Source organism: Symsagittifera roscoffensis, chromosome 2 (genome assembly GCF_963678635.1).
Source record: "Symsagittifera roscoffensis chromosome 2, txSymRosc1.1, whole genome shotgun sequence".
Lineage (NCBI taxonomy): Eukaryota > Metazoa > Xenacoelomorpha > Acoela > Convolutidae > Symsagittifera > Symsagittifera roscoffensis.
The window spans coordinates 17,492,245-17,515,467 of record NC_087063.1 but is presented as its reverse complement, the minus strand read 5'-3'; the positions used below and the strand labels follow the sequence as shown (position 1 = coordinate 17,515,467).

General features: G+C 38.4%; 2 protein-coding genes across 3 annotated transcripts; one reads left to right on the top strand and one right to left on the bottom strand.

Moving 5' to 3' along the window:
• Positions 1 to 4: 4 nt before the first annotated feature.
• Positions 5 to 4,807, bottom strand: LOC134838989 (mothers against decapentaplegic homolog 5-like). Of its 2 annotated transcripts, none has more exons than XM_063854366.1 (6): positions 4,672 to 4,807; positions 4,056 to 4,319; positions 3,761 to 3,982; positions 2,828 to 3,208; positions 2,388 to 2,526; positions 5 to 2,175 (listed from the first exon to the last, which is right to left on the bottom strand). In XM_063854366.1, exons 1-6 carry the CDS (start codon positions 4,805 to 4,807, stop codon positions 1,914 to 1,916), a joined length of 1,404 nt encoding a protein of 467 aa, XP_063710436.1. In that variant the 3' UTR covers positions 5 to 1,913. The 2 variants fall into 2 exon arrangements, with proteins under 2 accessions (XP_063710436.1, XP_063710435.1); XM_063854365.1 differs by having other exon boundaries at positions 6 to 2,175; positions 3,743 to 3,982.
• A 4,746-nt stretch (positions 4,808 to 9,553) lies between these two features.
• LOC134839722 (craniofacial development protein 2-like) lies at positions 9,554 to 10,643 on the top strand. The gene is made up of 3 exons (XM_063855344.1): positions 9,554 to 9,588; positions 9,684 to 10,089; positions 10,344 to 10,643. Exons 1-3 carry the CDS (start codon positions 9,554 to 9,556, stop codon positions 10,641 to 10,643), a joined length of 741 nt encoding a protein of 246 aa, XP_063711414.1.
• Positions 10,644 to 23,223: the final 12,580 nt, after the last annotated feature.

The window sequence follows — 23,223 nt, the reverse complement described above, 5'->3', positions numbered from 1 at the left end:
TTCCTTTGAAAAACATTAATACTATTTTATATTTCATTTTTATCAGTCAACAAAAAGCACTGGGAAAACACTGCATTTTTTTGCATTTAAACTGTTTATTGCAAGTTAGATACATGAAAAATGAGGATATAATATTAAAGGCACAAAATAATCTCATATGTCTAATGTTAGTTCAAATCAAGCTGATGATAAACTAAGTAAATGCTGTTCGAAGCTACTACTTCACAGCACAAGGGAAATTTCTACAACAAAATTCTCTTTTCACGTAGCAACAAAAGGCAAAGTATTTCATATCGAAAAGCCAATTAAAAACAGCTGATTTAAAAATTTTATTTCTATTTTTTAAAAAGATATCCTATAAAGCTTTATCAAGTGCGTTGAATGAACTTCAAAAACATTTTGCTTGTTTGCATTAATTCTGACCGGAAAAAAACTTTTAGAATTGATTTTAGGCATCAATTTTGAGCTTTTGTCGTTAGTTTCTATGAACAAAATAGTCTTCTTTATGGATTATGTAGGTCCCAATGCGTTCATCTGCGCTACAGTGTTTTTCGTTTTTCTCGGTGCGAAGGACACTTTTTGTATAATTAGTGACATTTTCAATTGAATCATTTATGACGTAATCGATTTTGACATAAAGTTTTATCGAGTAGTATTAATAGCAAATTGATATAGTACATGATTTTTCCGTTGATCAGCTGCATGTTGTTTTGATTCTTTTGAGACAATAAAAGGTACTGTGACTGTTGAATGGACTTTGCGACGTTTGCTCTGGCGTGGCGACTAAAATTAATAAAGGCAGGCGCCACGACTTCTGGGCCATTCTTTTGCTCTCCCCACGGATTGTGTGCTAAGCCCCGATGATTAATATTGGCTACAGGAACAAAGTGAATTATCATAGTTTGTAATCACCAGGTTCAAATTACCCAAATTACACCTTCAAATTGAGGCAACTATTACTACTACTATTAATACACTTCTATCTTACTCCCTCTGATTTCATTCGTGTGCATAAAAGTGGCCTAAGGCAACAAATTTAGCGGGGAGAGGTAAAAACGGATATTTCTTTGGCGGATCTGAGCTCTAATTGTTTACTTCCTTCCTTAATTTGACAATTTTCCAATAAATGGTGCCAATAAGGCTAAAGTAATTTTCAAAAACATCCAATGAAAAATAAATAAAAACAAATATCTACACAAAACGCTTTTTTTCACATTTAAACCAAAATTTTTGAAAGTTGACAGTCTCAAGATGTTTAAGAATGCTTGAAATGTTTGCTTTTCCTCTCCTTCTAAAATACATCAAAACAGCACTTTTGTACATTTTACAATACAAATTGTCAAAATACAAAAACAGAAGCAGGATACAAATCGAAGGGGTACAATCTCAAAAGGTATTCATATGAACATGAAAGATAAATGATTAAAATAAAAATCACTTTAGTTGATTGTTTGCTGATTTTGCGTAAAATGACCAGAAGAATTGCATTTGCTCAAAACACTTTAACTCGTTGAGTCATTGAAACCTTTCACTGTAATTAAAAATAATGTTAGCCCAGCAAGATGTAATTACAATAAATTGAACTTCATAAGTTACAGAATCAGAAGATAGAATATTTGTCCCAAATGGACGAAGGCAGTCAATAAGTATGTTGACAAAGGAAGGGAGCACTGAGGAGATGGAACCTAACCATTATCATAAAAGCCCAGTAAATGACAAGAGTGTCGACCCATTCTCGATCAGTAATAAGAAAAAGAAGTAGTACGACTCTATTTTACGATACAAAATTGTCTCCTTAAAATGTAAAGCTACTCAGAGTGAAGTAAAAATGGCATCATGAGAAGAAAAATGAATGCAGAAAGAGTCAACTTCCCGTGCAAAAAAAAGAGAGAAATATTCAAAGAGTCTGTGTTTCAGGAGACGGATGAAATAGGGTTTCTGGGCGATCCCATCTGGGTTAGGACTTTGTCCAGCCATTGGAGGGGGCCATGAAGGTGGATTTCGATCCAGCAGGGGGTGCTGGTGACGTCTTGTCGGTGGTACTCAGCTCCCCACCCCTTGACGAAACTCATTCGGATAGTGCACATTTTAGTGAGTTCGTAGACTGCCTCAAAACCGTGATTCACTGAATTTGACAGCAGTTGGGCGAACTCTTGATTGTTGAAGATTTTCAAACTAAAAAGAACTTGTTTTGAGGTCTTAGCTAAAATAAAAAAAATAATATAGAATTATATGGAAAACTCCGAATTATGGAAACGTTGCAATATTGAGATCTAGCTGAATTTTCACCTAGGGACATCTCTGGTATGTGGAGTTCATTTGAATAAACCCAATCACATCTTTGGGCCATAAAAAGTATTGCCAGTTAAGCCCGCTCACTGACATACCTGCATCCCGGCGGTATTTTGCAGACGGTGGAAGGGTGGAAGTTATGGTGGTGATTGCAGTTTCTGCTCTGCACGAAAATGCTACTGTCGCTTAAACACTCGGCGAACACTTCGCCTCCCACATAATACAGATGGACTCCTGAAACAGTGTTGGAATAAAATCATGGCCGCTGCTTTGTTGGGACCAACAATTTAAAAATTGCTTTACTGAAAAGTGTGGACAAATTGACATTTTCCACAGACAAAATTTCTTTGTTTGTGATTCGATTAGGTTTTTCTTTTATTTCATCGAAAAATGGTGCTTTATTACAAGGTCGATTCTTTTGTTGTTTAACTGCCGATGATGACCGATAGCTCGAACATGCTTCAAATTTAACATTGATAATCACAGTTTTCTCAATTGAAAAACCAATTTAACTGCAAATTTTAGTTGAACTAGCCTTTTCCGATGTGTCTTCTAGTGTTTTCTATCGTTGAATTTCTGTTCACATTCGAGAGCAAACCGAGACAAAATCGTTCGGGGTTCGAAGGCTCAGTAAACCCATCAATCACGATGCTCGGCCTCGAGGCATGAAACGGTTCTCCCACTCTGTAATTCAATTCATAATAGGCAATCGAGCACCACCAGGGAGGCTCTTGGTAGTTCACGGGTGTAACTTCTACGGGCATATTTCCGACTCCGGCTCTGTTTGCGGCTGCCGCAGCTGCTGCCGAGTGCATCGGGTGGTGGTTGATCACGCCTCCTTGACCTCCCTCCAACATCTGTTCTATGCTCGTTTTGTGCTCTTCGTTTCCCGACATGTACGCAGACTGTGGCGTATCTAAATAGCAAAAAAATCGACTCAATGTATTTTAAACCTTTAGCGGATTTACGGGTCCGAATTTGAATTTAATCACAAACTCGACCAAAAAAGGCAACAATTTGAATTTTGCGTTATGGGCTATCTTTTCAAACATTTGGCATCGGCGCTCTCGCGATCAAATAACCGTTGCCCCGCATTTGATTCCAAACGTTCTTGTAAACAAGGAGGCGGAGCAGCAAGCAGAATGTTCTAAGAGCAGAATGGGTCCACGAGCAGAAAAACAGACAAATTTTAACTTTTATTGATTTGTACGAGCTAATTGAGAAAACAATCGTCAGAGACGTCAATAAAACCAAGAAAATAAAATTATGCAAGAATTGTATAATTTCGTTTTTTATAGATTTTTTTTTAATTATGCATAAAATATTAGTTTCTTTGGTAATAATGACTCTTTTTCTGCTCTTGGACCCATTCAGCTCTAAGACCAATCAGCTCATTGACTGACCACCTGTAAACAAGTACACATTTCATTTGTGAAAGAAAAAACCATACCGGATAAATCATACGGACTTGTTGGTCCGGCGGTAGTTGCAGTTGCTGTTTGACTGGGACTCGAAGGGTTGCTTGCTGAAGGGAAAGGGGACATGTTGAAAGGCATTGCAGCTGACTGATCCATTCCTCCTGTTGGTGGCACACCAGGTGGGCCTGGCTGACCAAAGGGCACACCGCCCGGTAGGAATTTGTGGGTGGGCGGAAACTCGCTGTATCGAGGGACCAAAACTGGAGGAAGGACTAAAACGTTTTTAGATGCAAATAAAATGTCTTTCTGATCCAAGTTAGTTTTTACTCAAAACTAAAATGTCACCTGGTGTTTCGACCCTCTTGTAGTGATAAGGGTTGATGCAGACATCATTCTGTTTACTGTTAAATGGGAACTTGCAGATGTCTAGCGCTTTCAGCTCATGATGGGATTGTAAGTCTGGCCATCTCCAAACACGGCAATAAATCACATGTGGTAATCCCTTTCGATGGGACACTTGCAGACGACCATCAAGTGAACGGGGGATCGTGACACAATTGCTCGGCTCACCGGGTCTACTTAGTGCTCGTTCCAAATCTTCAAATGCTCCTAAAATTGAAAAAACCAACTTGAAAATTTGAGAGCTTGGATAATTTTGGGTTAACTCACTCAGTAGCATGATTTCCCAGTAAGTTTTTCTATGAATTGAACACATACTACATTATATCACAGCTCTACAATCTGCTTTGAAAAATTTCTGCGATAGATGAGGTTTGAATTCAATGATCAATCAACTCAGAGCTCAAAACTGAATGGCCGCCCTTATTAAAGTTTAATGGAAGAATCAAAACTCTGATCTTAGCTATCTCCATTAGAACTGAATACTATGAGTTATTACTGATCCATCACTGTTCACTGATTACATTCGGATAACAATTTTTGTGGATAAGTAGAAATTTACCTTTCTGCTTTTTCAATTTCTTGACCAACGCGTCAACAGCTTTTTCAGCCCACTTCTCTTCTTCATCGCCTTGTTTCCATCCGAGAAGACGTTTGACGGCGGGACTAGTGAAAGAGAATAGACTCGCCATTGTCATTTCTGAAAACAGTGTGTTGAAGTACAAATGGTTGCATAATTGAGCACTGAATTTCGATTGTTTGAGCATCGCAGTTTTCCCTTCAAACAATTGAAGCAGAAACGTTTTAAGAATTGTGCGTTTAACAATCAATCCAGCTAAAAACAAGGAATATTCAAGAAAAAAAACACTATAATTTCCAGTAGATAAAACGTTCTAGAGAACATGCTAATGTTTTTCATTTTTGTCAAAGAAAAAAAACACTATTTGCCAGTTGAAAGTATTTTGAAATGTACAAGTGTGAGTCAAATTATATTTATAATGTAAAAAATTGTCAAATATAGCAACATTTTAAAATACAAACTTTAAGCAATTAATTGATAGTATTATTGTTGTTGCTGATGAATAGATTTTTTAGCAACTGCTGCTGGGATTGCTCCCAGAAAGTTTTTTTTATAATTTCCTACGCGAGTTTCTGCAGCCACTGAAATCAACATAAACTTAACCAAACGCAGATATTAGCTTCTGAACAGTTCACATAACTCCACATCTTCAAAATACTGTTTATTAAACCCACCAATCCAGTGAAATCCACAAATTCATTCAATCTGTTTTTTATTCTACAAGTTCTAAATGTGAACCCTCCTTTTGTTTTTTCTGTTCTCGTTTTACTTAGTTTGAAAATCTAGGAGTTTCTTCCCAAAATTTCACGTTTAGTTGACAGCTATTGGAAAGTATCCGACCGGATATCTGTTCTCCAAGTTCGATTAGAAGAAGAATGCGAAATCGATAAAACCGGGGAAATGACGATGAAACTGCGAAAACGTGAACGCTACAGGTGCAAACGCGTCACCGATACGAAACTGAAACTAACAACTCCGAAACTGAAACATCTAGTCGTGATTAATATTTATGCCCCCACACAGGCAGATTAAAGCACAACCTAGATGAGTTGGACGAAGTTTACCATAAACTGAACAAATTGGTTGGTGAGAACAAGAAACACAATTTGCTGTACATTGCTGGAAACTTCAACGCCAAAGTAGGACGCCCGACCGGATACACATGCATCGGACGGTTTTCCAGGGGACGGAAAAACAACAGCGCCACAACTCTTCTAGAATTCTGCGAGACGAACCAACTCTTCATCGCGAACACCGGCTTTCAACATTGTGCTAGCCACATCCAGGGCATATCAAAAAACTATTGCAATATTATTGCTTTCCGAATTTTTTGGCAATAAAATATTATTTTTTTTTCACATTTGCAATATAATATTGCAATATATTGCAATACTTCCGAGAAGAAAAATGCAAGAAACAATGAATTGCAAACAACTATTAAAAATTATTTTTGTCAACACATTCTTTCACGGTATTAATGTCCCAAAATTTATGATTGTAGTGAAGAAAAAGTTGCATTTCCAGATTAGCATACTTTTCCGATAACCATTATAAGCATAACCAGCTTTGCTGAAAAATCTTTCGGGAATATTTGAAGTCGGTGTATTAAATTCCGTTCTCATGAATCTGCAACTGGTCGACAACTGAAATTTTCGTTTTTTTGAGAGTATTTTTTTGCAAAATCATCATCTTCCGTACTGGAAGTATCGAACGGGGCGACCAATAATTGAAGTGCTTTTGCGGCCTCCAATTCATTATACGTCAATTCACCGGCTTTACCATTCTGAATTTTGATAATGGCGTTTTCGAAATACTTGTCTTCTTTTTGACCTCAATTACGAACTGTTTCCGGAAACTTTTCAAGAATAAGATCGAATAAGTAGCGAACATCAGCTATAGTAGTCGAATTAGCTTGTAATTCAATGCAATATGAGTTGAATATCTTCAATTTGGTTAGAAGAGAAATTGCATTTTTTTCTTGAATTGGGGCAATAGCTATAGCATATCGTGCAAATTCTCATTGCCAAAAACTTGACTGATAAAATGCTTAATTTCCACATAACGAGAAAGCATTTTGTATACACTGGACCATCGTGTAGGTGCCCGCAGTACCGGAGAAAGGTTCGTTAACGCACGTAATGTTCCCGCCATTTTCAGCTGGCGCAGTCTGACCATCATGTCGTGAATTCGATCAATAATGTCCGAAAACTCCGAACAAAACTCACCAACCGCCAGGTTTAGTTTGTGAGAAGCACAACCTAACATTGGAACTCCAAGTAACTCTGCAACTTTTTTGTTAGTCGAGCAGTTGTCTGAAGTTATGCAAGTGATGCAAACCATCTCTTTTCTATAAACTTTTGTCACTACCCAGTTAATGAAATTAACATGTTGATCTGCCCCGAAATTTGATTCATCAATAAAGGGGGAAAAAGCTAGTAATGTGCTTCCAGGATCCGCTAGCCCATTGCTGTAACTAGCAAATAACCCAATAAAATGTGTTGTTCCCGCAGACCAGCCGTTCATAATTAATGCAAATTTCTCTGAAGTCTGGAAGCGACTTTTTCTTCTACTCATTTTGCAATGCATTCCATGTACTTTTTGGGAGAGTAACTGAAATTTCTGGTAAATTCGAATAATTTCGGGTACAAACCTCTTCAACGAAACTGAATGGCTTCAGATGTGTTGAAACCCAATCAACCCATCCATGAATCTTCTTGGTTTTCTCGGAATGAACTGATATTGTTCGATAGAAATTGGTAATATTCTGCTGGTTTGGGTTTCCATCTAAAGGGGTTTCTTTTAGCAGTTTGTATTCTTCTTGATGTGAATGCTCAATGTGATCAATCAAATTTTGCCACCCCGATTTGTCTTTGCGAGTTCTTTTACTCCCACATTTACATTCATATCTGTCGTTCTCACAAGGTAGAAGAGAATAAAATGTAAGAGCAATTTCCTTATTTGATCTGTAGTTAACTTTAGCTGTCATTTTGATGTGAACCATAAAATATGTACTCGAATATGTACTTAGACACGTGTAATATGTGCAATTTGCAACGTTAGCCAATTGCATTCGAGCTAACCAGACAAACAGTCGCCACGCAATTATGCCGTGCAAGCTATAAATGGCGGCAAAATTACGTGCATTTAACCTAAACGCTGCTTTATTAATCAATTTAAGTATTGCAAAATATTGCAACAAATTGCAGTATAAACATCAATATATTGCTTATGATAATTGTTCAAAATAGAAAATTGCAATACACATATTGCAAAATATTGCAATAGCAATAGTATTTTGATGGGCCCTGGCCACATCACGACGTGGGAATCGAGAAGCAGAATTAATGGAAAACTAATAACATTGTTCAATCAGATTGACTACATAGCCTACTTCATGGTTGAGAAACTGAATCTGTCGAATGCGAGAAGCTATAGCGGAACGATAACAGAATCTAATCACCGTCTGTAGTAGCAAGATTCGATATACGAATATACAATTTGTACAAGCCAAAAACCGAGCGAAATCAGCCACCACATATTATCAATCGCTTAGTGCCCAAGAAGAACACGAGAGAACAATACCAATCCGAACTGGAGGGAGGAATAAGAAAATCAGAACCCAACACGGCCTGGGAACCTTTGCACAAGGACGTTCTTCCAGCCGCAACTTGAACCTTGGAATAGAACGTAACGAGAAAAGATAAAAACCCAGAGATCCATTTCTTGTCGCAGAAGCAAAGAGATCTACGACTGAAAATCAAGGAGGCTACGGAGGAGGACAAGATTAGAAGGCTCAGAAGCAAACGAAGTCAGATCCCCCCGCTAAGATAGTCATGCAAAATTTCAGTTAAACATCAGCCCACGCTAGTTTTACTAAGTTTTTGAGAAGTTTTCTATAATCCATTTTAACAAACGCCTTCAAAAAATCCGTGTAAAAAGCGAAGACGTAGCAAGATGTTTCAATTTTTTGACCAACGCGTCAACAGCTTTTTTAGCCCACTTCTCTTCTTCATCGCCTTGTTTCCATCCGAGAAGACGTTTGACGGCGGGACTAGTGAAAGAGAATAGACTCGCCATTGTCATTTCTGAAAACAGTGTGATGAAGTACAAATTGTTGCATAATTGAGCACTGAATTTCGATTGTTTGAGCATCGCAGTTTTCCCTTCAAACAATTGAAGCAAAAACGTTTTAAGAATTGCGCGTGTAACAATCAATCCAGCTAAAAAGAAGGAATATTCAAGAAAAAAAAATACTATATTTTCCAGTAGATAAAACTTTCTAGAGAACATGCTAATGTTTTTCATTTTTGTCAAAGAAAAAAACACTATTTGCTAGTTGAAAGTATTTTGAAATGTACAAGTGTGAGTCAAAATATGTTTATAATGTAAAAAATTGTCAAATATAGCAACATTTTAAAAATACAAACTTTAAGCAATTAATTGATAGTATTATTGTTGTTGCTGATGAATAGATTTTTTAGCAACTGCTGCTGGGATTGCTCCCAGAAAATTTTTTTATAATTCCTACGCGAGTTTCTGCAGCCACTGAAATCAACATGAACTTAACCAAACGCAGATATTAGCTTCTGAAAAGTTCACATAACTCCACATCTTCAAAATACTGTTTATTAAACCCACCAATCCAGTGAAATCCACAAATTCATTCAATCTGTTTTTTATTCTACAAGTTCTAAATGTGAACCCTCCTTTTGCTTTTTCTGTTCTCGTTTTACTTAGTTTGAAAATCTAGGAGTTTCTTCCCAAAATTTCACTTTTAGTTGACAGCTATTGGAAAGTATCCGACCGGATACCTGTTCTCCAAGTTCGATTAGAAGAAGAATGCGAAATCGAGAAAACCGAGGAAATGACGATGAAACTGCGAAAACGTGAACGCTACAGGTGCGAACGCGTCACCGATACGAAACTGAAACTAACAACTCCGAAACCGAAACATCTCCTAGTCGTGATTAATATTTATGCCCCCAAACAGGCAGATTAAAGCACAACCTAGATGAGTTGGACGAAGTTTACCATAAACTGAACAAATTGGTTGGTGAGAACAAGAAACACAATTTGCTGTACATTGCTGGAAACTTCAACGCCAAAGTAGGACGCCCGACCGGATACACATGCATCGGACGGTTTTCCAGGGGACGGAAAAACAACAGCGCCACAACTCTTCTAGAATTCTGCGAGACGACCCAACTCTTCATCGCAAACACCGGCTTTCAACATTGCGCTAGCCAAATCACGACGTGGGAATCGAGAATCAGAATTAATGGGAAACTAATAACATTGTTCAATCAGATTGACTACATAGCCTACTTCATGGTTGAGAAACCAAATTTGACGAATGCGAGAAGCTACAGCGGAACGATAACAGACTCTAATCACCGTCTGGTAGTAGCAAGATTCAATATACGAAAATTTAAGTTGTACAAGCCAAAAATCGAGCGAAATCAGCCACCACATATTATCAATCGCTTGGTGCCAAAGAAGAACACGAGAGAACAATACCAATCCGAACTGGAGGGAGGAATAAGAAAACGGCCTGGGAACCTTTGCGCAAGGACGTTCTTGCAGCCGCAACATGAACCTTGGAATAGAACGTAACGAGAAAAGATAAAAACCCAGAGATCCATTTCTTGTCGCAGAAGCAAAGAGATCTAAGACTGAAAATCAAGGAGGCTACGGAGGAGGACAAGATTAGAAGGCTCAGAAGCAAACGAAGTCAGATCCTCACCGAAATTCATGCCCAAGTGAAGAAAGCGAAACAGGACAGCCTCGACTTGCTATTGACTGAAGTTGAAATCACACATGACAATGCGAAGATGTTTAAATCTGTGAAAATTTTGTTTCGAGGGAAGCGGCAAAACCCAAAGATGAAGGATGGCAACAATCACACTATAAAATCACCGGAGGAGGGATACGACAGCATCAAAGATTTTTTCTAACAACTTTTCTTCAAGAGCGATATCGACGAACTTGAAAGCGACACGTCACAAGAACTACCGGACTATGCCCGAAAGTGAAGTAATATCTGCGCTGAAGAAAATGAAGAACGGAAAAGCTGCTGTGTTTGATGGGATCAGTGAAGAACCGCTCAAATATGGACCAGATATCCTAGTAACAGGCGTGACCAGCATACTGAACGGTGCATTCCAGCAGCACGCCGACCTGAAGCTTGGACACGGAATCCTGGTTCCCCTACAGAATTCCGGGGAAAAAAAGGGATCCGTCAAGAACCTCCGACCAGTTATACTGCTTCCAACAATCCGCAAACTGTTGTTTTTGATCTTAATGAGCCGAATCCGCTCGGCCACTGAACAATACATCTCCGACTCTCAGAGTTCAAGACGACAGGGCAGAGGGACAAAGGACATAGTCTGGGGATTGAAGTGGCTGGTCGCGAAACTTCAGAAGTTCCAGATGAAAGTATATTTGACAGGAATCGACATTTCAGCTGCATTTGACTCGATCGACAGAAAACAGCTAATCAAAACATATCACAAGATCATTCCACTAGACGAAGTTCGACTACTAACAAAATTTTTGACTGAAACCAACCTGGAGATCAAGATTGACATTTGTCAGAACCACGAAACATTCCCAACCAACATCAGAGCAACGAGATAAAGCGAAACCACCGGCACAATTAGACCACGATTACTCAATCCTGTAATCAGACGAAGCGATTTACGCAGACGATACCGACTTTATAATGGAAGACGAAAACGACTCAACTTGGATTCAAGAGACCGTCAAAACGAGCAAATAGATCAGAAGGGAGGTGGAGGAAAACGAAGTAGCTCCGCTCGTTATTAGGAGATTCTGAAGACCTGATACGTAGGAAAACGCTAGCCTCAACAGCCCTAGCAGAACTACAACTAGTCTAACTATCAAACTGAGAAGACGATTACAACTGTATAATTGCCTGATGAAACCGATACTGCTCCACAACTGCGAAACCTGGGGTCTGAGAAGGATAGAACGAAAACTAATCGACGCCTTCCATCGCCAACAATTACGAAAAGTACTAAAAATCAAGTACCCATACAAGATTTCCAATAAACAACTATACGAATGGTGCGACTCATCCCAAGTATCACTCGAAGTGACCACAAGACGCTGGAATGCCCTCGGCCACATATTAAGTCTACCAAAGCCAACACCCTGCTGGCGGTCTATGATCCATTATTTCAATCTATGATCCATTATTTCAATGTTCTGAAGTTTATCTTGAATTATTTGCGCATTGCTAGACTCATCTTGTTTTTGCTGACCCAGGTATCAAGTGAGTCCAAGTGTAACTGTACTTGGACATAACGCTTGTTTACGGGAAAAATTGTTAGGTCACCAGCGAACAAGAACGGGTTGCTAAATTTCAATACAAAACAGAATTAGTCCCCGTAGAGAGCCCTGTGCTACACTGCTTGCTACTTCCAGTACACTGGAACATGTATTATCTACACAAATATGTTGTTTCGCCCGCTAGGATAGTCATGCAAAATTTCAGTTAAACATAACCCCACGCCTGTTTTACCAAGTTTTTGAGAAGTTTTCTATAAGGCATTTTAACAAACGCCTTCAAAAAATCCGTGTAAAAAGCGAAGACGTAGCAAGATGATTTTTTGTCTAGAGCTTTGAGACTTTTCTTGAGGAAATTTAACATGTGCATCAAAGAAGACATGTAGGCGAAGCAATTCTGGCTCGAGCTTAATTGATCCGCAAAGTGCTGATACAACTCTTTAACGATACACTTTTCTAAAAATTGAGCAAATAATAATTAGGAGTGCTACAGGTCGGTAGTTGTCTAAATAAAGCCTATCCTACTGTTTGAACACTAGTGTCACCGCTGCCAGTTTCAATCTGATTGGTAGTTTCCTGATGCGCTTTATATTTTGAAAATACTGCCTAAATTAACTGCCATTAGCCTGGCGGTTTTGTGAAAAAGTTTAGTACGAGCCAGTGGTTTTTTCGGATATAGTGTTTTTTCGGATTTAAATTTTTTTTTTGGATCTTGTGTTTTTTGTTTCTTGAAGAGTCTCTACCAATACACGGAACTTATTCAATTTGGTTTTTCTATTGTTATGTCTTCAATATGAAAATATTGTTTCGGTGAGAAATCAGAATGAGCGAATTCGTTCATCATGTCTACTTTTTCGTTTTGGTTACTGCTGTTTCTCACATTTTAACTTTTGAGGTGTTTAAAAATTGGATTAAGGCCCCTTCTTACTTAAGGTTTTGTTTATGTCTAAATCCATCCTTCAATTCTTCACTCATTTTATCGATGTTGGCGTGACATCTGGGCTCAAAAAGTGCAAATTCAATCATCCTGCCGAGTTGGTTGTAATCAGCATCGCCGACGATTCTGCGGTTCTCTTTAACCTGCTTTATGATTTTGTAAAAAAACTCCACCAAAAGTCGTATTGCATTGCAATCTGAGCAATTATGGACTTTAGAAACAAATTCGTTATTTTTTTCAGTATGGATAAGACAGTTTCGATAGAATGCTACATCAAGCAGGTTTTTGGAAGACTTATTGAAAATACTGCTGGTTTAAATAGTTTTTCCATCAATTAGGTCGACAATACTAAGCGCATACTCATCGCTGCTCATTAGAGTCTCCCAATTGGTGTTTGGAGTGTTTAAGTATTCGCATAATAAGAGCTGTTAAGTTTTTGAAATTTGTGCTTCTTTCGAAATCTTCTTCAGTACATCAGTATTAGCTAGTGTTATGTTTGTTTAGTAGGAAACGCAGACGCTTAGTTTGTTGCCATCTATTTTTCTCTACAAGCTATGCACGAGTAAAGAAGGTTGTGCTTTAATTCAAAAATTTTGTACTGTTTTTGACAGCAATTAGTGATCCATCATGATAATTTTATGTATTTTGTAGTGATCCACCATTTTTTTTTAATTTTATGTATTTTGTTCACTCTGCATATTGTGAAATCAGTTAGCATCAGTTCAATTGACTTAGTTTGCCAAATAAGCCAGGTTTCTCAAAGACAAAGAATGTGGAAATGTTCGGATATGATAGTTTTGATCTCTTTTCAATGCTAACAAAGTTTCAAGTGTTGAGTTGCAGATTTTTAAGGAAACCTAGTCAAGTACTATTGCTAGGGCTTGAGTTTGCTCCAATTTCAATTGTCACTCCATTGTTGGTCAGTTGAAGATTTCTAATTTTTACCTTCTCCTTGGGTACACCTTCATCCATTAAAGATCGCCTGGTCTTCAAGTTTTGATTCTTTTTAGCTGCTTCTTCTCTCAAAAGAGCCGGGAGTAAAAAATATGCCCATTTTTCACAAGCAAACTTGTTTCTCCTTAGTCTTTGCCAAGATTAAACGCGCCTCATGTTCATTTGCAACTGAAACAAGAGATATTTTCTAATCAACTTTCCCAGTCTTTTTAGTTCAACTATATTTGGTTTCTCAGCGACTACACTCAGTATTGCATTTTTTTCCGTTCGTGGGGAGTAAATTTTCTACTCTGAATTTCTTTGAGTCTTCGGGGACCCGTTGGTTTCAAAAACATTGTCTGTTAGTGCAATGTTCTTGCATATTCAATTTTTGGCGACTGGGTAGATCCAAATCCCTTTTGTTATTTTGCTTCCAACACAACTAAATATGTTCTTTGAATTTTCTCAAAAATCTTGTTTAATGCATCATCAGTTTTCTTATCAATTATTACTCTCAGTTTTTTTGCAAGCTTGGTTCTAATTTCACTTTCTCTACACTGCTGTTTCTTATAAACCTATCGTGCTCATTGATCTCGAGACAACAGTTACACTACAACATTGCTATCATACCCAGCTCCCGTATACCGTTTACGGCGAAATTTGATAGAGCTGTACATTCAGGCGTTAGATCTATGTGACAAATGCATGAGACTCAGTGATAAGAATTTTTCTTTTCTTTGCTGTTGATTTTGCAGGTCTTCCAAACATGAACTACTGTTCATATCTTAACAATTGGAATCTGGAAAAAAACCTTTGGAAAAGAAGAACAAGAAAGATCATTTAATACTGATAAACCGATGGCGCCTTAAGATATCTTTTGAAAATCAATTTTAAGCGTACTCACTAATTTACTGACGTGGAGGTTTCCATAGATCGGCATACTGACAATTGTTTGTATGACAAGTTATCACCTTTGTGTTTTCGGCTTCGTTCAGTTTCCTGTGGTGTTCGATTACAAAAATCTGCCCTCTACTATCTGTTTTTGATGTTATTTAGACCATTTTGTTTGTTGAGTTGAGCTCTATCTGGTTTAAAGTGTCCTCTACCTAAGGTACGGCTACTGACGCCGCTATTTTTCCAATCGAATCTTGGCTGAACTCTCGGTGAAACTCACTCAGCTCTCGCTCGAAGAGCTTTGCTCGATACACTTTCTACTGCAAAATTTTCGTCCCGTTCGCGAATACCCAGAACACAAACGTTTTTTTTGGTTCTATAGCAGACGAGGTTGATCGATCAAATGTTGAGCTGTTTTTCGGCGAGTCTTGAGTGTTGCTAGAAGGCTAGAGCGCATTGAATAGATCGTTGCCTCCAAGAAAAAGAATGATGATATCAAAACGTCTAACGGGGATAATAAAGTCGTATGCGTGCCTAAAGTGTTAGCATATTGAGGCTACCAGCTTTCAAAAACCTGGCCTGTGAAATTGCTATCAATAATTATCATAACTCCACATCTTCAAAACTCTGTTAGTTAAACCCACCAATCTAGTGAAATCTACAAATTCACTCAATCTGTTTATTTTTCTACAATTTCTAAACGTGAATCATCCTTTTATTTTTTGTGTTCTCGCTTAACTTAGTTTGAAAATCTAGGAGTTTCTTCCCAATATGTCACTTTTAGTTGACAGCGATTGGAAAGTATCCGACTGGATATATTTTCTCCAAGTTCGATTAGAAGAAGAATACGAAATCGAGAAAACCGGGGAAATGACGATGAAACTGCGGAAAAGAGAACAATACAGGTGCAAACGCGTCACCGTTACGAAACCGAAACTAACAACTCTGAAACTGAAACATCTCCGTGATCAACATTAATGCCCCCACACAGGCAGATTACAAAACAACCTATATGAGGTGGACGAAGTTTACCATAAACTGAACAAATTGGTTGATGAGAACAAGAAACACAACCTGTTGTACATTGCTGGAGACTTCAACGCCAAAGTTGGACGCCCGACCGGATACACATGCATCGGACGGTTTTCCAGGGGACGGAAAAACAACAGCGGCACAACTCTTCTAGAATTCTGCGAGACGACCCATCTCTTCATCTCGAACACCGGCTATCATTATCGCGCCAGCCACATCACGACGTGGGAACCGAGAAGCAGAGTTAATGGAAAACTAATAAGATTGTTCAATCAGATTGACTACATAGCCTGCTTCATGGTTAAGAAACTATATCTGACGAATGCGAGAAGCTAAAGCGGAACGGTAAAAGACTCTGATCACAGTCTGGTAGTAGCAAAACTCAATATATGAAACTACAAGTTGTACAAGCCAAAAACCGAGCGAATTCAGCCACCACTTAATATCAATCATTTGGTGCCCAAAAAGAACACGATAGAACAATGCTAAACTAAACTGGAGGCACGAATAAGAAAATCAGAACCCAACACAGCCTGGGAACTTTTGCGGGACGTTCTTGCAGCCGCAACATGAACCTTGGAACAGAACGTAACGAGAAAAGATAATAACCCAGAGATCCATTTCTTTTCGCAGAAGCAAAGAGATCTACGACTGAAAATCAAGGACGCTACGGACGAGGACAAGATTGAAGGCTCAGAAGCAAACGAAGTCAGCTCCTCACCGAAATTCATGCCCAAGTGAAGAAAGCGAAATAATACAGCCTCGACTTGCTGTTGACTGAAGTTGAAATCACACCTGACAATGCGAAGATGTTTAAATCTGTGAAAATTTTGTTTCGAGGGAAGCGGCAAAACCCAAAGATGAAGGATGGCAACAATCACACTATAAAATCACCGGAGGAGAGATACGAGAGCATCAAAGATTTTATCCAACAACTTTTCTTCAAGAGCGATATCGACGAACTTGAAAGCGACACGTCACATGAACTGCCGGACAATGCCCGAAAGTGAAGTAAGATCTGCGCTGAAGAAAATGAAGAACGGAAAAGCTGCTGGGTTTGATGGGATCAGTGAAGAACTGCTCAAATATGGACCAGATATCCTAGTAACACGCGTGACCAGCATACTGAACGGTGCATTCCAGCAGCACTCCGACCTGAAGCTTGGACACGGAATCCTGGTTCCCCTCCAGAATTCCGGGAAAAAAAGGGATCCGTCAAGAACCTCCGACCAGTTCTACTGCTTCCAACAATCCTTAAACTGCTGTCACTGATCTTAATGAACCGAATCCGCTCGGCCACTGAACAATACATCTCCCACTCTCAGAGTTCAAGACCACAGGGCAGAGGGACAAAGGACGTAGTCTGGGGATTGAAGTGGCTGGTCGCGAAACTTCAGAAGTTCCAGATGAAAGTATATTTGACAGGAATCGACATTTCAGCTGCATTTGACTCGATCGACAGAAAACAGCTAATCAAACATATCACAAGATCATTCCACTAGACAAAGTTAGACTACTAACAAAACTTTTGACGCAAAATAACGTGGAGATCAAGACTGAGAGTTGTCAGAACCACGAAACACTCCCAACCAACATCGTATCACTCCAGGGAGACGGACTAAGCGGAGTCAATTATAATGTTTACTTTGAAAATGCCCTTAAAGATGTGAGACGGGAACGAGATAAAGCGAAACAGCCCGGAAAAAAGGGAACCGTCAAGAACCTCCGACCAGTTATACTGCTTCCAACAATCCGCAAACTGTTGTTTTTGATCTTAATGAACCGAATCCGCTCGGCCACTGAACAATACATCTCCGAATCTCAGAGTTCAAGACGACAGGGCAGAGGGACAAAGGACGTAGTCTGGGGATTGAAGTGGCTGGTCGCGAAACTTCAGAAGTTCCAGATGAAAGTATATTTGACAGGAATCGACATTTCAGCTGCATTTGACTCGATCGACAGAAAACAGCTAATCAAAACATTGTTCGACTACTAGAAAATTTTAGACGCAAACTAACCTGGAGATCAAGACTTAGAGTTGTCAGAACCACAAAACATTCTCAACCAACATCGGATCCCCCCAGGGAGACGGACTAAGCGTAGTCAACTATAATGTTTACCTTGAAAATGCCCTTAAAGATGTGAGACGGGAACGAGATAAAGCGAAACCACCGGCACAATTAGACCATGATTACTCAATCCCGAAATCAGAAGAAGCGATTTACGCAGACGATACCGAATTTATAACGGAAGACAAAAACGACTCAACTTGCATTCAAAAGAACATCAAAACCATCTTGCAGACGCATCGACTCAAAGCAAACCCGGACAAGACCGAGATCACAGTGATCAAATAAGGATATAGATCAGAAGAGAGGTGGAGGAAAACGAAGTAGCTCCGCTCGTTATTAGGAGATTCTGAAGACCTGATACATAGGAAAACACTAACCTCAAAAGCCCTAGCAACATTACAATTAAACTGGTGCAGCGATAAAATCAAACTGAGAATACGGTTGCAACTGTATAATTGCCTGATGAAACCGATACTGCTCTACAACTGCGAAACCTGGGGTCTCAGAAGGACAGAACGAAAACTAATCGACGCCTTGCATCGCCAACAATTACGAAAAGTACTAAAATCAAGTACCCATACAAGATTTCCAATAAACAACTATACGAATGGTGCGACTCATCCCAAGTATCACTCGAAGTGACCAGAAGACGCTGGAATGTCTTCGGCCACATATTACGTCTACCAGAAACAGCACCCTGCTGGCGGTCTATGGTCCATTATTTCAATCAAAAAGGATTGAAGAAATTCCGAGGAAGAACACCGTACCACACTCGTGACCACCATAAACGAAGACATCAAACTATTCGAAGCAACAAATCAAGAAGCAGCAGCAATCCTTGAAATCGCACCACTGGAGACACTCGAAAACCTGTTCCACCTCGCTCGAATTGCAGCAGAAAGAAATTACTGGAAGAATATCACGAACGCTATCCACATTGCTGCCCAAGCTACTCAGTCCTAGAAGTCCAACTGAGCTGTGTACGGGCTTACCTGACCTACCGAGTTGGTAGAATTTGTTGGACTCAGTTTCAACACCCATTTTAGCAACCAAAAGGTTGTCATTTAATTGAAAAAACATGGGGAATGGTAAAAAATTTCATCATTTTTAGTTGACTGAGATAACTTGAAGCTTTTGTCCTAGTATTCACCGAATATCACTTTTTTGGAAATTTTCCAGACTTGAAAGGTCAGAAACCTATATGTAAAAATTGGAAGGCGCATAGAAATTGTCCGCTTACGTCACATATGAGGTTAAGAGAAATCAGCCCAATAACCATTAGCTCAGGAGACAGGGACACTACGTGTTGAGTTTTCACACCTCATTCTGTCGGAGCCAATTTGATTCGCTTAAGACATGGGTCATCAAGATCGTATAACAGCTTAAATACGAAATACCATAATACCATAATACCCCCACTCTAGAAATAAGCAGGTTCCCATGGATAGGTCTCTAAAAACATAAAACACGCGAAATCCCTTAAGAACAGGGTTGTAAACTCAAATAAACACCATTAGTTTTCATTAGACGGTGGACCTTTGATCCGATTCGGATGGATCAACCTAAACTTCGCCTTATCTAAACATAACTCTAGAAAATAACTTCAGTACTCACATAGTGACTACGTCTCAGAAATCGATTAAGTAAGGTAATTAATAAAACATAACAAATATTTTTGAAAAACTTTGACTCAAGATGTTTTTGTCTGGGTCATTGGGTCGCTTCACTTGTCGACCTGCTTAATCAAGGTTCTCTTTTGTCCAGTGACGACACTCTCAAACGATATCCCGGTGTTCTCTATCGGGTACAAGACTGTTCGACTCGAAAGGTTGGTTATTGGGTGAATTGCGAATAGCAATTTGACTCTGAGCCGACTTTCTGTCAACTTTCCCGCAATTATTAATAGGTTCTTCTGATTTTTTCTGACTATTAATTCAGTTGCTGCATTAAACTTGAGCATGACATGGCCAAATCAAATTTTTCAAAAACATCATTTCAATCCAAAACCATTTATGAAACTTCACGATATGGCCGACTAGCATAAAACAAACATTTGTACAGGCTCAGTTTACACGATGTTTTCAAAATGTACGAAAGATTGCTTTTCAGATAGAAAAAACTATTAGCCTCCTTTAATCTCATTACTGTGTGTATGCCAGTTCAGGTTTTTGTTTAAAGGCGCCCCTAGGTCCTTGATAACATCTGATTGTTCTAGCGCAGCAACTTGTGAAATTGACTGAGTCTCAATTCTTCTGAAGATTATCTTGAATTATTTGTGCATGGCTAGTCTCATCTTGTTTTTGCTGACCCAGGTATCAAGAGAGTCTAAATGTAACTGTACTTGGACATAACGCTTGTTTACGGGGAGAGTTGTTAGGTCACTAGCGAACAAGAACGGGTTGCTAAATTTGCTGTACAAAACAGAATTAGTCCCCGTAGAGAGCCCTGTGGTACAATGCTTGTCACTTCCAGTATACTGGAACATGTATTATCTACACGAATATGTTATTTCGCCCGCTAATATAGTCCTGCAAAATTTCAGTTAAACATCAGCCGACGCCTGTTTTACCAAGTTTTTTGAGAAGTTTTCTATAGAGCATTTTAACAAACGCCTTCAAAAAGTCCGTGTAAAAAGCGAAGACGTAAGAAGATGAATCTTTGTCTAGAGCTTTGAGACTTTTCTTGAGGAAACTTAACATGTGCAACAAAGAAGACATGTAGGCGAAGCAATTCTGGCTCGAGCTTAATTGATCCGCAAAGTGCTGATACAACTCTTTAACGATACACTTTTCTAAAAATTGAGCAAATAATAATTAGGAGTGCTACAGGTCGGTAGTTGTCTAAATAAAGCCTATCCTACTGTTTGAACACTAGTGTCACCGCTGCCAGTTTCAATCTGATTGGTAGTTTCCTGATGCGCTTTATATTTTGAAAATACTGCCTAAATTAACTGCCATTAGCCTGGCGGTTTTGTGAAAAAGTTTAGTACGAGCCAGTGGTTTTTTCGGATATAGTGTTTTTTCGGATTTAAATTTTTTTTTTGGATCTTGTGTTTTTTATTTCTTGAAGAGTCTCTGCCAATACACGGAACTTGTTCATTTTGGTTTTTCTATTGTTATGTCTTCAATATGAAAATATTGTTTCGGTGAGAAATCAGAATGAGCGAAATCGTTCATCATGTCTACTTTTTCGTTTTGGTTACTGCTGTTTCTCACATTTTAACTTTTGAGGTGTTTAAAAATTGGATTAGTGCCCCTTCTTACTTAAGGTTTTGTTTATGTCTAAATCCATCCTTCAATTCTTCACTCATTTTATCGATGTTGGCGTGACATCTGGGCTCAAAAAGTGCAAATTCAATCATCCTGCCGAGTTGGTTGTAATCAGCATCGCCGACGATTCTGCGGTTCTCTTTAACCTGCTTTATGATTTTGTAAAAAAACTCCACCAAAAGTCGTATTGCATTGCAATCTGAGCAATTATGGACTTTAGAAACAAATTCGTTATTTTTTTCAGTATGGATAAGACAGTTTCGATAGACCTGCTTCTCCAATTTAGATATAAACTTTTAATATCACTTTTGTAGTTTCGTAGTTTTTTTGAGATAAAAAAACTTCTATCAGTGGACCCGGATGTCAATTAAACATCAGCCCACGCCAGTTTTACCAAGCTTTTTGAGAAGTTTTCTATAGAGCATTTTAACAAACGCCTTCAAAAAGTCCGTGTAAAAAGCGAAGACGTAAGAAGATGAATCTTTGTCTAGAGCTTTGAGACTTTTCTTGAGGAAACTTAACATGTGCTACAAAGAGGACATTTTGACAAAACAATGCTGGCTTGAGGTTAATTGATCCGCAAAGTGCTAATAAAAATCTTTATCGATACATTTTTCCATAAGTTTAGCAAATATTAATTAGGAGTGATACAGGTCGGTAGATGTCTAAATATAGCCTATCTCCCAGTTTGAACGCTGGTTTTACCGCTGTAAGCTTCAATCTGATTGTTAGTTTCCTGATGCGCTTTATTTTTTTGAAAATACTGCCTAAATTAACTGCCATTTGCATGGCGGTTTTGTGAAAAAGTTTGGTACGAGCCTTTGTATTTTTCGGATAAGTGTTTTTTCGAATTTAGTAATTTTTTTGGATCTAGTGTTCTTTTATTTCTTAAAAAGTCTCTACCGATACTCTTAAATTATTCAATTTGGTGTTTCTATTGTTATGTTTTCAATATGAAAATATTCTTTCGGTGAGAAAACAGAATGAGAGAATTCGTTCATCATGTCTACTTTTTCGTTTTGGTTACTGCTGTTTCGCCTACGCCGACGCTTCTGCGGTTCTCTTTAACCTGCTTTATGATTTTGTACAGACATTCCCCCAAAAGTTGTATTGCATTGCGATCTGAGCAATTATGGGCTTTAGAAACAAATTAGTTTTTTTTTTCAGCATGGATAAGACAGTTTCGATAGAATGCTACATAAAGCAGGTTATTGGAACACTTATTAAAAATAACGCTGGTTTAAACATTTTTCCCATCAAGTAGGTCGACAATACTTTGCGCATACTCATCTTTGCTCATTAGAGTTTCCCAATTGGTGTTTGGAGTGTTTAAGTATTCGCATATTAAGAGCGGTTAAGTTTTTGAAAATTGTGCTTTTTTCGATATCTTCTTCATTACATCTGTATTAGCTATTCTTATGTTTGTGTAGTAGAAAACGCAACGTCTAGCTCGTCGCCGTCTACAAGCTATGCACGAGTCAGGAAGGTTGTGCTTTAATTCGAAAACTTTGTACTGTTTTTGACAGCAATTAGTGATCCACCATGATAATTTTATGTTTTTTGGAGTGATCCACCATTTTTTTCAATTTAATGTATTTTGTTCATTCACTATATCGTGAAATCAGTTAGTATCACTTCAATTGACTTAGTTTGCCAATTAAGCCAGGTTTCTCAAAGACAAAGAATGTGGAAATTTTCGGATATGACATTTTTGATTTCCTTTCAACGCTAACCAAGATTCGTGTGTTGAGTACTTTTGCTAGAGTTTGAATTTGCTTCAATTTCGATTGTCACACCACCGTTGGTCAGCTGAAGATTTGAACTCTATCTGGTTTAAAAGATTGTCTTGTTATAAATTTTGTCTCTAGAGTAATACTCCAATTAGAGGCCTACCACACGATTTGATTCATAACAAGCATGAAACTATTTCACAATCTAACAGTATCACAATCTAACGGAATTTCCACTATAAATGTTTGAAATTTTTCCATTAGATTTTTCCATAGGTTGTCACTGTTGAATCTTCTCTAATTAAAAGTAAGTAATAATTTTTGAAAATTGCTTTTGCTTCTCTGTAAGTGAAGATTTT